General features: G+C 39.7%; 1 protein-coding gene across 1 annotated transcript in view; it reads left to right on the forward strand.

The window, feature by feature from the left end:
- Window positions 1–6,475, forward strand: part of nAChRbeta2 (nicotinic acetylcholine receptor beta2) — a 483,898-nt gene extending 477,423 nt beyond the window's left edge. Inside the window, exon 11 of the mRNA XM_067149851.2 lies at window positions 6,290–6,475. Within this exon, the coding sequence (XP_067005952.1) occupies window positions 6,290–6,325 (36 nt within the window). The 3' untranslated portion in view covers window positions 6,326–6,475. The remainder of the gene's footprint in view (window positions 1–6,289) is intronic.
- Window positions 6,476–17,707: the final 11,232 nt, after the last annotated feature.

Below are 17,707 nucleotides of genomic sequence, written 5' to 3' on the forward strand. Positions count from 1 at the left end.
AGAAAGAAACAAAAGACGGCGCAAGCAGCGGAATGCAACACCATGGACTCCTATTTAAAGCCAGTAAATACGTTTACATATTTCTTGCTAGTAACGACGGTATTTCTTAATCAACCTGGGATTTGAGACTTTATTTGAGTAAATCAATGATTGCCTTTCGTTTGTGACAAATATTACAGTGATATTTCGTGGATCAACATCGTTCACGTAACCGAATTTACGAACAGTTATACAGCTATTTTGTTAGTGTATTGATCTAGTGCATGTACTAGGTCTTCTATATCTCATGGCAGCTTTCCGTAACCTGTGGTCTGGTTTCATGGCATAGACCAACAGCGTGTGTTTGTGCAAGTAAAGTTGTCTCTAAAAGCAAGTGTCAGTGTAGTGCTTGAAGAGGTACAGTATCAAAGTTGTATACCATATGCGGATGGCGGGAGCCGGCAATTTGTGTTGATACAAAAAGCAGTGAACGGCAATATATGTGCAATGTAACTATTGGTCATCGGGCTCACTACAAATGGTAGTGCATTCCCCGCTGTCGTTTCTCACTGATTTTGTTTTAGAATTATTCAATGTACACAGGGAATCTTTCAGCGGTTTATGTTTTGAGCGTAAAGTGTATATTTTTGTGCACCGGTATTGATAAAGTGCTCACGCACACAAGTCAGAATATAGGTAGTTATCTTAGAATCAGTGGAGAATTTATTAGTCAACCTAGGGGAAGTTCTTACCTATTTAATCGTTTATATCGCAGATTTATATACACGTCCTGGGAAAGAGAATGTTTATGATTTATCAAAATTCAAGTGGTCGATTTTGGTGAATTCTGGTGCCAAAATTCCGGAATTTAAGTTAATAATTCAATTTATTTTCTGTTTGTTTATAATGTAATCATGCTGGTAACAAATTGTTAAGAAATATTGTGATAAGAATTCAAAGTACGTTTCTGTACATAGTACGGTTTTGCTCACGCTAGGCTTTTCGTTCCGCGGCACACAGTACATAAGTGGGCGAACGGGTGACCGGTGGGTGTACTTGAGCCACAGTGACGTCGTGATTATTTCTCAGGCCGTGAACATCAGTGCCGGGCGAAGATCTGTGTCACACTCGATCATTGTGGCGTTACAAGTGTTCGAAATGGAGGCAGCAACTAAGAAAACAAGAAGGCTTCTTCGAATCTAAATGGACGGAGTCAGTGGGAAGAACAGTATTTTTTATGCAAGCTACTATGTAGGCAATATGTTATACCGAAAAGGTATAATGTAGTCCGATCTAAAAACCAAGAATAATTACCGAGAGGACTCGTCACACTCACCGTGCTTCACCTCGTAATCTGCAAGCCTTTGGGATGAGCAGTGGTCGCTTGGTAGGCCAAGGCCCGTCAGGGCTGTAGTGTCATGGGAGAAGATGAATAATGCCTCTACAAAACGAAACATACTAATTCGCATGAGACTGTTGTAGGTGATGAGCGAATAAAAATCGTTGAAAATAAGTTTAAAATAGTATTTTCAGAAAATTGATGAACATGGAGAGTCAAAAGAACACCAAAATACTGTGAAAAATCAAGCATAACACTTTTTGAGTTATGTATTACGGTTTACTGAATTAATACAGTTGATTTTACTGCTTTAGTTGGCATTCTGTTATTCCCATCCAAAAAACTGTAAATCGCAGCTATCACACTTCAATCCTGTATATTTGTATAGTCGCTCAAGAAGAGAATGATCACATGGTGTTGTGTAAGTTACTCGCAGGTACATTTTTTCTCAGAAATAATTGAACCTATAGATATATTATTTGTTCTGGGTCTTCACAGGGAATTTATCTACATTGGGGATGAATTATATTTTGGTCGTAAATAAAATTCAGTTTGATAAATATTATGTGCAAGGAACATAAAATACCATGCGATCATTTTCTTTTTTAGTGACTGTACATTGAAACAACAATTTTAACGTGTGAATTTCCTTTGAATATATAAATAAAACCTTGTTTGTTAATCGCAAGCGCAGTATGAATCAAACACGAATATTTGAAAACGGTAGGTTTTTCTTGTGATTTGAGTGTCCTTTACATGCTGTGCTGTACTCCGATGAACATTTCGTTGAAACCGGTGTGAGGAAAGCTTCGTAGTCACAACTGAACGTCACTGCTCCTGTGTTGTGCCGAGTGTGGTCGCTTTTTTGTTTGACTATGATGTCCACTTGGCAGGTGAACTGCCCGCATTTCAGTCCGGTCGCACTGGGCTGGACTAAACGGGCGCCCGGCTGCGCAACTCTGGTGTAGTGCATAAGGTTAAGTGTTGGCCTAAAGTAAAACCTCAGGGGGCGGAAACTTCTTTTTAGTTGCAACCAATTAATTAAGGGTGTAGAATGCAATAAACTTTTCAGTACGTGGAAGATTCCTGAAGACGATATTTTTTAAAACCGTTGACAATTTCTCAGTCTATTCTATTTACATTACATTACATATTAGTCATAGGAAATCACATTAGAATGTATGTTTCCCGATGTTTTTAAGCTTTGAATAACTCATTTCTTTGTCTATGAACACTTTCGGTATTTTATTGTTATTATTAATTCATGTGAACAACCATTTACCTCTTATGCTGATGATGCTTTAAGCCAAATAATCATTTTCAGTGTTTATTGAGTACTTATATTATACCCCATTTATGAGATTGCACGTTCCATGAATATGACAAAACTTTATCCATTCCGAGGAAGGTAATCTTCTCCCGGCTACTTTAGAGTAAAGTATTCACTGTCCAGGCCATGAAACATTGCGTTGATGAGCATCCATATGCTGCAAGTGTGAGGTGAAATGAGAAATAAAATCCACTCTGTGGTAGTAGAGCTAAGGTATTATTTATATTTGTCGACACATTAACTAATTCTCCATAATGACAAGGTTTTCAAGATGATCAAAGTCATGTATTTACTAGATTTGTAGGCCCTTGGAGGAATGGAAGGCTAAGGCTACAACCGCGGTACTAAGTGGGATGGAGTGGTTTATTCTATGTTCGGCCGGATTTGGCCTCAGAAATTAAGGAATCCTCATATCTTTTGTAGGCTGAGTGAACTCCAGGACCAAGCACCTCACGAGAAGTGGTAGACACGTTTCTATAATCTGTATCTTTCTGAATAGAAATTAAAACCATAAACTTCTGGGTGAAACAAGCACTTCAGTACACGTAAAATAATCAATATTCGTCATGAAATACAGTGCTGTATTTAAAACAGTGGTGATGATTCACAATACAATTTTTTTATTTTTATAACCGTTAGGTTCTTCAGTCTACCAACACTAATTTTGAATAAATACATTTATAAACTATCTGAAAAAGAAAACATACGGTAACATAATTATATCTCAAAAAGGAACAACTGAATTAAAATAGAATGACACGTTTCGTTCCTGAAAGAACATCGTCAGATTCTATCAAATCAAAGATATTTTGAAATATTTAACTTTAAATACTTAAGAACTTGAAATTTGTAACTTATCCTAATGAAACCCTCACTTTCCTCCACTACCCACATTTTTAAAAGGATTTAAGCAGAAATAGATATAAATATTTATACATTTCTAAATGTTTTAGTGTGGTTGGATAGAATCTGATGATATTCCTTCACGAACGAAAAATGTCATTCCACTTCAATTAAGTTGTTTCTTCTTCAGGTGTAATTCTGGTACTATATGTTTTCTTCTTCAGGTTCATTATTTATTTAAATTATTTATTTAAAATTAGTTTCGGCAGTCTGAAGAATCTAACAGTTATAAATTAGCTGAGTCGAAACTGAAGAGAGATGACATCAGATATCACAAATCACAGTGCATTAGGACACTAATACAATAATAATGGTGTCATTGGCTTTACGACCTACCAATTAATTTTACGGTTTTCGGAGACGCCGAGGTGCCGGAATTTAGTCCCGCAGGAGTTCTTTTCACGTGCCGGTAAATCTACCGATACCAGGCTGATTTATTTCATCACCTCCAAATATTACCGGACTGAGCCAGGATCTAACCTGCCAAGTTGGGATGAGAAGGCCAGCGCTTCAACCGTCTGAACAACTGAGCCCGGCTAAAAAATTCAGTCTGTATCAGCATAAAGTTTTTATAACGGGTTTTCTGAATCTCATTAAAAGTTACGTTTAAAATCAGACTACATTTTCAAAATGTGTCGTTGAATGGGAACTACACAGACGACCAGTTCGTTTCGATCTCATACTAATAAGGAACTGGTCACTGGTGCAATTTACATTCAACGGCGCATTTAAGAAAACATTTTTGAAAATTTAGTCTCAATTTAAATGCAACGTTTAATGAGATTTCGAAAACCGGTTATAATAATGTTTAATTTGTATACATGCCGATTGTATTTACTTACTACTTTAAAACAATCTCTGCTCTATTTCCGTATACATAACACTTTTTGATCTATAGTCACTTTGTGTTACATATAAATCGTCTCGTCGATTTTTCACCAAAGAACCCCGTCCCGATTTGAAAAGCGTCTCGGACCAAATTAACTTTTCAAATCTTCCATTAGAAAAGTATCAAAGCGATCAAAGGAATATCATTTGCGCAATCGACCATATTTTTTGACGTGAAAAGCCTTTCTTTTCCGTCCGGAGCTGCAACGCCCGTCACAAAACGTGGAAACTGTCGAGTGATCCAGATTCAGTCGCGTTCATCTACGGACTAGTTTGATGTGCAACCGGTTTCAAACTCGTGTTGCTAAACAGTCGACCCGTGTGCGGAGGGCCTAACACCTGTGTTAACACGCCAAAGTTTTACATTTCACACTTGGATAATACACCTGCTTACTTCACTTCTAGCACGAGCCTTACCTGGCGTGACTATTCACTATCAGCCATCTTTATTTTATCTCGACAAGAGTTAAAATCCACGGGGAAATTGTTATATTAATATAAATGTGTGAATCTTCATTACCAAACTTCACGAAGCGCCAGTGGTGACCCTCATCTTGGCTTTCTTGACCAGGTCCACTGCTTCTCATGTCTTACTGCTCCTCAGATTTCTCACGAGGCTTAACGTAGATGCAACGATGTAGCAAAATAAAACCACTACTATTGCTGACTACTCCTATATATATTCACAAACACACATATACTGAACCCATAATAAATTGTTTTTTTTTTGCTAGGGGCTCTACGTCGCACCGACACAGATAGGTCTTATGGCGACGATGGGATAGGAAAGGCCTAGGAGTTGGAAGGAAGCGGCCGTGGCCTTAATTAAGGTACAGCCCCGGCATTTGCCTGGTGTGAAAATGGGAAACCACGGAAAACCATCTTCAGGGCTGCCGATAGTGGGAATCGAACCTACTATCTCCCGGATGCAAGCTCACAGCCGCGCGCCTCTACGCGCACGGCCAACTCGCCCGGTCATAATAAGTTAAGGGTACAATACATTATATACAAAACCGACAGTAAATCTCAAGTGAACCGTCTCACAATAACAACAAAGACCAACATCACAACTGAACTACAGCAACTGGACTCACTCACAACATGAACACATCTTGACATATACTCTGGCTACGTTTCTAGATAATCTAGTTTCTGTCAATATCATATTAGCACAATATACCTGGAAAGTTCTAGAATTATCATCTAGAATCCCTTGGTAAGTCCTCTTGAATCTACACTCATTTGTACAATTTGATTTACGTTGTACCCACACAGGTAGGTCTTATGGAGACGATGGGATGGAAAGGAAGCGGCCGTGGCCTTAATTAAAGTACAGCTCAAGCTGCCGACGTTGGATTACAAGGTCATGGCTGCATGACCCTAACCGCGTGGCCAACTCGCTCGATATCATAATATTGTATGTGTCCCAAGTTGTTCAGGAAATTTCTGTTGTGTTGTGCTGACTCAAGATTGATGTACCAAGACCACTTCTAGATTGGTGTTGACGCACCTCTCTATCAGCAACCCTGAAGATGGTTTTCCGTGGTTTCCCATTTTCACATCAGGCAAACGTTGGAACTCTACCTTAATTAATTAAGGCTATGGCTGCTACCTTCCCCATCTTATCCCTTTCTCATCCTTCAGTTACCGAAAACTTTCAGTGTGTTAGTGCCATATTGGTTTCTTTTCAGTCGATCTTAAGGATGACATAACAATTGTTACGTCAGATGATATTGCAAACCAAAATCAAACTTTGTATTTAACATGATTATAACTACTGCCATAGGATAGGAAGGACTTTTACAGATTTGAAGTTATTTTAGTAGTAACTTACTATATTTCCATTACAGATGAGCCACCGAAGACAATCCTGGGGAAATTTTTGAAAGGTGTGATAGCATCTAGATCCGGTTTCGAGACGATCGGATTCGTGAATAGCAGAAGGCCCGCTGCTGCGGGTTCACCCGCCGCCGCTGCTCCAACTGCCGCAAATCCAGTCGCCAGTACGTGACCTCTGGGTGGAAGGTGAACATGGTTCTACTCAATCCACAGATGTATAGCATGATTTAATAAAAACTTAGATACCCAGAAGATTTCAGTATTCTTCTTTATTTCCTCAACGCCAAGGTTAATGCTTTGTAATTAAAAACTAAGAATACCGCTTAAAAACCAGATTTTCATGACCTTATCATGCACTCGGGACAGTTAGTTAAAAAACCCGTACACTTAGTGTGTGTGAATATTGACTGTGATGTTTATATAGTAGTGTGTCACCAACATCGTCATTACACTCCCTTATCCCGTATTTTGTGGGCTTGGGATTGATGCTAGTCCGCCATACCCTATTGTTTGTTGTGAACTCCTACTCAGCCTTCTCTCGGAATTTTGACTGCAGTCGCCGTTCTGCTAAGTGTGCTTCTCATTTACTATACGCGAACCTTTTCTTTAGCCCGATTTTTACGGGGTGAGGAGTAAGGAGGGAGCATTGACGGTTCCGGTTATACTGCCAACTGGATGGAAATGAAATATGAATTGAATCGATAATATGATCGATATGAAGTTTCTAAACATTTATTACCTTACGTCAACAACTTTGTCACACATACATTATTAAACATTATATAACATTTCTGGATGCGAATCTTATTACTAGCATGAATTATATAGTTTGGCTTTGCTGTGTGTAAACAACAATAGTACTAGTTCGTAAAGTGTACGCCAGATGTCGCACAGCTATGAATAAGCGATTCATAGTTTGTGTTTCAAAGGTTGCCAATATGGTTGTCGAAGATAACCGAGGTCTACCGATTCAGCACTAGGGAGCTCAGGGCCCAAGAAAAGGTTCACATATAGTACTTTTACCTAGATCTGCAGCGTGTTATTTTTCTTTATCTTCTCCAATTAACTTGGACAATCACTCTTGACCTTATCGCTTCTTATACCCTTCAGTCTGACTCCATTTGATATCTTCTTCCCGCATTTAGGACTATTACTTAATATATTGTATTTCTCCTCAGATTGTGTAAGACCTGTTACTTCGAAAATGGTTTTCCATTCTCCTGAACTAAGACAAATGTCGGGACTGCGGCGAGTATGAAGCTCTTGGCCATGTGTTAGGATACTGCCGCAAAGGAGAATTGCTGAGGACAGTCATCATCAGGGAGTGAGAGCACTGCACTGAGAGATTTACATTTGAGAGTTTATGAAGAAGTACACTGTATATCTTCCACGGGGTTCAACAAAAGAACAGGTATTGTTGCCATCCACCAGCACACACGAACAGCTGTTATTCTTCACCCAACCATCCTGTTCGAAAGAGACTTATCCCAGGCTAAGGAAGCTGACCAGGAAAACAAGAGCATTTATGAAAAATACATCCCATATCTGAGTGAGAGACATAACAATATCCTAGAAAACTAGCTCGTGATGGGTCTGTTATTTGGAAACAGATGCAGTGTACCTAAGCATAAGTGGAAAATCTTGATAGAGCTTGAAATCCAGCACACGACTTTGGAAAAAATCATAGTGGACAATTTATAAGATTTGGTGACAGTTTTAAATCACTTATACTACAGTATTTCTAAATGATTTATCATTTAGAGTTTCTTTTTTGTACAATATATTAAGGATGATCGGTTATCATCGCCTAAATTGTAAAAAATGTCAGGATCCTTGCGGTTTGTGAGCTGATGTCTTTTGTAAAATATATAGGCTACGCCCGTCACCTTCTCCGCACCTCAAATCACCGCTTCAAATGTTCTTGGACTGGCAGAGAGATTAACCCTCTAGAAGGAACACCGTACCCTTACAGGGTACTGAATGAAAGTAGTGGTATGGATCAGTGGTAGAGTGCTGGCCTCCGGATTCAGAACTGGTAGAGATCGTTGGATTTCAGAAGACCAGGTAAATGTCCATCCGACACTCCATACCGGTGCAGAGTTCCATGTATCTGCTGACACATTTTGTATGTACATGACAAAATTAATTTTAACGATCTCAGCCAAAAGTAGGTAATCTACGCGGCGACTAATGCAGTGCGGGTTCTAAGCAGCGCGAGACCTAATGGGCGCGGGTGTATGTTGTATAACACTCCAATGCTGTTGCTCTAGATATCCTTCAAAAGGTAAGTATATTACTTGTTCTATGGTACATTTTTCTGTCGTCAAATTAACCGTAACTTTCTGTATATCATTCTTGTGTGTAGTACGTTGTATTTTCTCATGCTGAAACGGTCTGCAGTAAACACCTCCTTCCTCAAGTCCGACAACACTATCTCTCTTAATATAAAAGTTCATTGCAAAATAAAGTCCTTTAACCATACCTGAGTGTACGCAATGTTTAAAATGACTGTTTTGACCCCCTCGCACCATCTCTCCATCCTCACCTGGAAGTGTTCCTTAAGACTTAATTTTAATTTAAACAGTCATATTTTTATGTTAAATGGTTTAAAAGGTGTGAATATCTTTTGTTAGGGGTTGAAAATGTACCATTGCTAAAAATAATCAAATTTCTGTTCTAAGTACTATTTTCATCCTTAAACCTAGCAATTCTTACATTTTGACGTATTTTTTCCAACTAAGCGATTTCCACCTCCACGCACTTTCTCTCACCCCCTCACATGAACGAGGTAATCGATACTTAATTTTAGGGAAAAGTATCATGTTTGTACATTGAACGTTTTAAGAGCAATAAATATTTCTGTGTTAAGGGTTGAAAAAGTGTAAATATCTCGGAAATGGTGCGTCCTAGAATTTTTTCGCCACTTTTTACGGAATTATTTCTTCATAAGCACAGAGTTCGACAGCCAACCGTTAAACTAATCAGCATCCATAAACCCATACAGGGGAGGTCAACTCTCTGTACAACTAAGCATCATTCATAAACTTAAACAGAGAAGGGCGTACTACTATTTTCTTTTTGCTAGTGGCTTTACGTCGCACCGACACAGATAGGTCCTATGGCACATCCCACTATACAACTTGGCGCTATTATTGTACCCAATTGAATTAGAAGAAGGAAATCTCGTCCTATTTGTTCATAACCCTGAAAGCCGCTGCATAAAATGTCTTGAAATATTTGTGTTTTAAGGCCTTTGTACTGGGTCTTATTCGGTTTGAAGATTTTGGAAAGTCCTTTTCCCTGTCAACTTCAAGTTACCCATATGACTTTCGCACACTATATATGTGAGCATGGTGCTGTTATAACATTTTTTTCTGTTGATATGTCTTTATTTGTGGCTTTTATACAACAAGGATCAGAATTACTGGAACGCAGGTCCACTACATAAGGTCTTCTGACGACGATGACAAAATATAGAAGGTAGGTGTAGTAGGTATACTCCTATTATTACTTACAGTGGTTCGTATAATTTCTAAGGCGGAAATTATTCCAATAACTTAATGGGCTCTAAGATAAATGGACCGGGCGACTTAGCCGTGCGCGTAGAGGCGCATCCGGGAGATAGTAGGTTCGAATCCCACTATCGGCAGCCCTGAAAATGGTTTTCCGTGGTTTCCCATTTTCACACCAGGCAAATGCTGGGGCTGTACCTTAATTAAGGCCACGGCCGCTTCCTTCCAACTCCTAGGCCTTTCCTATCCCATCGTCGCCATAAGACCTATTTGTGTCTGTGCGACGTAAAGCCCCTAGCAAAAAAAAAAAAAAAATAAGATAAATGGAACAAATGAGGACTAAAGATGGAAAGGGTGAATGTGCCAGAAACATGTTTTTGATAAAACGCCAAAACAAAACTTCCCGAGCACAATTGCACTTGCACCCTTCTCTACCAAAAAGAGACTAGCAATTAACGATTACATATGACCTTTGAAGTGCAAGTATACTACATACAATACATATTTTATATAATTATATATCAATATTTAGCTTCTATAAATTGTATTTCTTTAATTAAGTGACTCAGATATTAGATTGATAGCACACTGACACAATGGACAGCACAGAAGAATTGCAGCACGAGACACTGGCACATTCACCCTTCCCCACCAAACTCAGACGGGCACATGCTAACACATCCCCTTATTACATAAAAACACATTTTTTTCAGATTTAGGGACTTTCACCCTTTTCCTTCTTGGGTCTTCAAACAAGAGACAAGCTCATAATAAGCATGGATCATTTTCTGAAACGTATAAAATGACAAGGAGGGAACCAGTCGGGTAGTTGGGCTGTACCAGACTGTGCCGAACGCCTGTGATATCATAACTTGGAACAGGAAAAGAGGTGAACCGAGTATAATAGGAGAAGACTAAAGTGATGTCAGAAGGGAAGAAACCTAAGAGGACTGATTTTGCAGTATGAAATAGCGTATGGCTTTTAGTGCCGTGAGTGTCCGAGGACATGTTCGGCTCGCCAGGTGCAGATCTTTTGATTTAACTCCCGTAGGCGACCTGCGCGTCGTGATGAGGATGAAATGATGATGAAGACGACACATACACCCAGTCCCCGTGCCAGCGAAATTAATCAATAATGGTTATAATCCCCGACCTTACCGGGAATCGAACCCGGGACCCCTGTGACCAAAGGCCATAACTCTAATCATTTAGCCATGGAGTCGGAAGATTATCAGGTAGGGATATGAGCGGATCATTTCAAGTAATTAGGGTGTGTATTCTCCCAGGATGGTAGTATGCCGCACATACCAAATGAAATTTAATCAAGTCGCAGCAAAACTAATGCAATGAGCTCGCCTTTGCAATATACGGTTCTGTACCAAAGAATTGAGTTATCGGACGAAAGTAGACCAACTTTGCTCTACAGGAGTGAAGGCTGGGCGGACCTAGGATATCTTAATCATAAGTTAGAAGTAACAGGCATAAAAGCAGCTAGTAATAACATTGCTAGTACAAAGAAATGTAAACAATCGGAGGAAGGTAGGCTACTGGCATGAGGAGATAAGGGCGAAATGAGGAATAGGCTACACCTGATAGATGATGCTGTACACATAATCCGGTCATGTGAGGCGAATGGAGAAGAATAGATTACTTAGGAGAATATTGCAGTCAGCCAGGAGAGCAAGAGAAGACGGAGGAGGCAAGGCGACGAGGGTTAGACTCAGCTTCAATTATTTAATGGTAAGAAATGTGGAATTATGCGAAGTCACAGTGCTAGTTACAAATGAAGGATTGTGAGGCGACTGGTTAATTCATAGATGCTTATACTGAATCCTGAAAGGTTTAACGATCTACGATGAAGATGTATGTAATTATGTATGTATAAATACCTATAACAATAATTTTAAGAATATTGTAAAATTATATCGTGGGTTTGCAAGCTAAATACAGAAAATCAAAATTGTTACTTTTGAGAAAAAAGGAGTGAAAGTTTTGAGTTTTCGTTACCAATGCCTGCTCTTCGAATAAGCATACTTCTCTTTACGAACTCACCGAGCTCGATAGCTGCAGTCGCGTAAGTGCGGCCAGTATCCAGTAATCGGTATATAGTGGGTTCGAGCCCCACTGTCGGCAGCCCTGAAGATGGTTTTCCGTGGTTTTCCATTTTCACACCAGGCAAATTCCGGGGCTGTACTTTAATTAAGGCCACAGCCGCTTCCTTCCAATTCCTAGGCCTTTTCTATCCCATCGTCGCCGTCGGTGTGACGTAAAGCAAATAGCTTTACAAGCTCTACATTGGGCTTGTAAGTAAAGTAAATTCGTGTTCTCGCACCAAAGTTATGCAGCTCCATCTCCAATGCAGCTGCACTTCGTGAATAATTTTAGCCACATACCAGCCCTGTGCCATTCTGAAATCTAGCGGGAATCAAACCCAAGCCTCCTAGGACAGTTGGTAATAGTGCTAACTGTTACACTACGGAGACGGACGATGTGCTGGTTAGAGTAGCGCTATGTAGCTGAAATGATTATACTGTATTTTACTCGAAAAAATCCTTCTCTTGAAACTCAAAAGCTGACTTAATATATTTTGCTTGTCGGCTTGTTTTATGGCATGATCTAACGTTTCCCTCTAGCTACTACTCACATTTATCCCTTTCTCAGTACCAGAAATATAAAGAAGTCTGCATGCAATATTTAAAATAGCTGAGACGGTACTGTTCGGAGTCACTGTGATTGGTATTGTCGAAATGAAGTACCTACTTTCCATTTCTGTAAAATTTTGTTTAGGGCCATTAAATACCACGTTAAATAACTGTTACATGTTTTTGGAAGTCATTTTTTGCAGTTCAGAATCGCTGCGTTCTTTCCTCAGCACCCTGCCGTTTTTCCATCTTACAACCACTATTCTGCGTTTGTTTTCACGGAATCCCTTGAAGTTGCTTTGTAAACGGTACTGGGTTCGATTTCAGATGTCCTCTCGCATTAGTCCAGCTTTGTTGAAGTCCTTCCTCACCTCCTGGAACTACTATTAAAGTACCTATGGGTTTGACATTTTATTGTTGACATTTCGTTCCATAATTCTACACAAATTGTACGTTCGTAATAACAGCACCGAAGCCTCCTCGTCATCACCGAGGTGATCAAGTCACATCTATGAATTCAAGATATTTTCCTGCCAAGTTGTTCATAACTTACAAGGAACATCTGCTGAAAGGTATAAAGTCAGAGGGAGGGATTCAGTTAGGTGGAAACGTAGTAAGCAGTCTGGTCTATACTGACGACTTGGTCTTAATTGAGGAGAAAGCCTGCATTATAGTTTGTTGGAACTTGAAAATAGGTGCAATGAGTATGATATGAAAATTGGCCTTTCTAATATGTAAGAAATCCAAGAGAATTGAATTTTAGATTGGGGATACAAGGTCGGAACAGGTAGATAATTCCAACTATTTAGGGTGTGTGTTCTCCCAGGATGGAAGTATACAGTAGTAAGTAAAATTGAATCGAGGGGCAGTAAAGCTAATGAAGTGAGCTCGCAATTGCGATCAGCAGTATTCTGTAAGAAGGAGGTCAGCTCCCGGACGAAACTATCTTTACACCGGTCTGTTTTCAGACCAACTTTGCTTTGCGGGAGTGGAAGCTAGGTGGACGCATGATAACTTATTCGTAAGTTATAAATAACAGACATGAAAGTAGCCAGCAGGACTGCTGCTACAAGCACGTGGGAAGAATGGCAGGAGGGTAATCGGAATGAGAAAATAGGCCTAAAGGATAAGTTAGGAATGAACTCGATAAATTACGCTGTATTTATAAACCGGCATCGGTGGTGGGTCATGTGAGGCAAATGGAGGAGAATATTATCATCTATTAGAATAACGGGCTGTGTTATGGAGGGTAATAGAAGTAGACGGAGACCAAAACAACGGCGGTTAGACTCAGTTTCTAACGATATAAAGATACGAGGTATAGAACTAAACGAGGCCATAGAACTAGTTACAAATATAAGATTGTGGCGGCGTCTAGTAAATTCACAAAAGCTTGCAGACTTAACGCTGAAAGGCATAAGAGCCTGTAAATAGTGTAATACATACTTTAACTTATGATTTATCGTTGCAGATTTCAGTTTCCAAGATTGTATGACCCGCATATTTCTAACTATGAGAGTTATTAACTACGTTATCAGGCACATTAACAATGAGAGATTTCTCCTATATTTAAGTCGTGTTTGAAGGTGTTTAGGTGAATTGATCTTGATAATATCTTGTCTTCTGTTGCTGTCATTGTGTGATAGGACGAGATAGGATGGATACACGACTGAAGGAGGTACGCAGCAATTAGCGGTAACAATGCAGTCCACGTCCGGAACGTGCAGGCTGACAGCTATACAATAAATTACGGCTGTATTGTCACCGACTGATTGGTGCTACAACTTGCAGAGAACGAGGATACCTTCCTTGATCAACGCACAAAATGTTACACCGGCACATTACGAGGATGCTCAGCGATGACGTCAACTTGGCAACGAAGAAGGATCATTTCCCTTCAGATTACAAGCTCACTCTAACTGTTCTTCTTCCTTGCTTTTTACTAATTTCCTAAGATCGGTTCATTGTATGGATTTAGTTCAGCTTTACGGCCGGATACATTTCCTGACCCCAACCCTACGTAGTAGTAGTAGTAGTAGTAGTAGTAGTAGTAGTAGTAGTAGTAGTACCGGGCGAGTTGGCCGTACGGTTAGGGTTGCGCAGCTGTGAGCTTGCATCCGGGAGATAGTGGATTCAAATCCCACTGTCGGCAGCCCTGAAGATGGTTTTCCGTGGTTTCCCATATTCACACCAGGCAAATGTTGGGGCTGTATCTTAATTAAGGCCACGGATGCTTCCTTCCCACTCCTAGGCCTTTCCTATCCCATTGTCGCCATAAGACTTGTTTGTGTTTGTGTCGTAAAGCCACTGGCAAAAAAGTAGTAGTAGTAGGAGGAGGAGAAGGAGGAGGCGTCTGGATTAGTGGTGAAGTTAGGACCGTAATATCCTCTCTTGCAATGAACCACATAATATGAAATGTACAAACCTATCAACTAAGACCGCACCGACGTGAAAAGGAAGATTATCATATTGCCTTACAATACTTGGTAAATTAGTGACATTTATAAACTTCAGAAAATATTAAGAGAAGAGCAAAATACTTATTCATTTATAAAGCACGCACACATCACATTCATTCATTCATTCATCATTCATCATTCATTCATTCCAGTAACTGCTGGAATATGCTATTTGATATTCGCTTGGAAATGACCATGGCTAGCACTTGTGAGAATATCCAGGGATTTTGTTGTTCTGATACCCTGTGGGAGAGAGTTCCATAATTTAGCAACGACAGTGTACTACGTATCTCGATGTAGAGGAATAGAAAGGGTTGTAGTTAAGCGAGAACGTGTATTGCGGTTATGATATGAGGAAAGATGATGAAACCTGGATGCCGAGTATGTTGGTGTCGAAGTCGTTAATAGTTTTTGTACTTGTGTGACTATACGTAAATTCCTTCCCTCTTCCAGTTTTATTCACCCTTGTTGCGTTTAAGCAGATTTAAGTAGATTCTAAATAAAAATGATACATGCATTTTGAGCTCGTTGGAGCTTCATACATTGGTGTGTTGTTTACGTATTCACTATTGTGAGTAGGTGTGGTCGTTTCTAGTGTGTTGTGTTCTATGTAAATGAAGATGTGTATTAAGAACAACCTAAATACCCAATTCCCGAGCTACAGGAATTATCCATACCGAGTTAAAATCTTCAGGCCGGTCGGGAATCAAACCAAAAACCAATAGGCTGACTATTCAGCCAAGGAGCCAGATCATGTTCACTATAACTCTGAAGAGATTTTAATTCTAAGGCAACTATCCATACATTTTTGAGTTGTCCAGAAACTTCTATGAGGTTTATCCCAAACAGGAACATATTTGTATGTTTCCGAAAAATGTCTCTACATTCGTAGCATTTTATAATTCTGTCAAATTTCTGAACCAGCGTCTGCATCATCCTTTTAAAGTCTGTACCATGGATGCAGGGGTACCAGAATGCACCGCAACGGAGTCTGAAACCTATTTTCCTTTTAATTGGCTGTAGTGTCTTTGTTTTATAAGACGTCAATTCATGTTTTAAATCTACCGCATTATTTCAAAGGCCCACAGAAAAGAACTTTCGTATCCAATCAGTATTGCCAACTATAATTCTGCCTACACTGCTTCATAAATCTCTGGAATGTGTGATATTGATTGTTCAAACTTCCAAGAGCGACCAATTTTTTTTAATTAACGGTAAAAATTTACTAGGCGCTTTCAGTAATCTGAAAAGAATCAGAATTATATCATTTCCTTATACATAATACAACTGATACTAAGTGATAGATAGTAGGCAAGGAATAGTTAATTAAAAATTATATTATCAAGCGATCAAGCTGTATAGAGCACCGCTTTGGTGTTGATGCATCACCTATGAAAATCTAAGAATACTACACTAATTGACTAAGAAGATATTCCTGCAAGTAGTACCATTTTCATCTTTCTTTTTGGTGTACACTATCCGCCGAAATTGTAGTAACACTCCGGCTCCCTTGTGCTGTTCAGCTCCATGGCTAAATGGTTAGCCTGCTGGCCTTTGGTCACAGGAGCCCCGGGTTCGATTGCCGGAAGGGTCGGGAATTTTAACCATAATTGGTTAATTTCGCTGGCACGGGAGCTGGGTGTATTTGTTGTCTTCATCATCATTTCATCCTCATCACGACCCGCAGGTCGCTTATGGCCATCAAATCAAAAGATCTGCATCTGGCAAGCCGAACTTGTCCTCCGACAGTCCCGACACTAAAAGCCATACGCCGTTTCATTTCCCTACTTCTGAATCGGTAGACCTCGGTTATTTTCGAGATACGATTGGTAAACTGTGAACCAAAAATGAATCGATTATGCATCTCCATGATACTTTTGACGGTGTAATCGGAAAAGTTCAAATACCATTGTTATTTATACAGTGAAGAAATACAGGTGGCAACTGAACTTCTGAAACTGTGGAAAATCGAAGTTCACCGCAGGCAAACCTTAGAACTCCTACTCAGAAAAGAACACCACGGATTGTGAGGGCAGAAAAATAATAGCAAAAGTAGCATATTATTGCTCTTCCCACTTAGTAAGTTGATTAAACGAGCTCCCACATGTACGAGAAAACTGGTTTCCAGAATTAAAATTTATTTTACCTGACACCCTGGAGAATATCCAGTCACCCCTGGTAAAAAGAGGTAGACTAGTCTAACTGTTTTATCATGAGACGCAGTTGTGAGCATTAGATGATCAAGATTTGGAAAAATCAATATCTATCATATTATACTATCGATAGTATTGATTCAGTTCAGATTTTACTTCCATTCAGTTGGCAATACTATCCGAACCGTTGAAGCTCCTCATCCCGCAAAAGGATGTGTTACTATATCTTTCGCGGATAGTATGTTGGTCCTGCTTGGATCGGTTTTTCTTCTGAAAGTTTTGGAGTTTGTCAAGTATATAAAATGTTAAGTTTAATAAACAGCGAATGTCCGCTTTATGAAGATGAAGGGGACCTTATTTAGTTATTTTAACAAACGCACAGACTGTGAGGAATCTGGAGAATCTGCTCACAAAAGAACGGTTAGAGATGGTGGTCTCGTGGCTAATGTAAATGATATGAGTTCAGGCTCCAGTAGTAGTTCTAACTGTGTTTCCGTGGCCTTGATTAAGGTACGGCCCCAGCATTTGCCTAGTGTAAAAATGGTAAACCACGGAAAAACATCTTCAGCGATGCCGGTAGTGGGGCTCGAACCCACTATCTCCCGAATACTGGATACTAGCCGCACTTAAGCGACTGCAGCTATCGAGCTCGGTGAATGCATA

Source organism: Anabrus simplex, chromosome 1 (assembly GCF_040414725.1).
Source record: "Anabrus simplex isolate iqAnaSimp1 chromosome 1, ASM4041472v1, whole genome shotgun sequence".
In the NCBI taxonomy this organism is placed as follows: domain Eukaryota; kingdom Metazoa; phylum Arthropoda; class Insecta; order Orthoptera; family Tettigoniidae; genus Anabrus; species Anabrus simplex.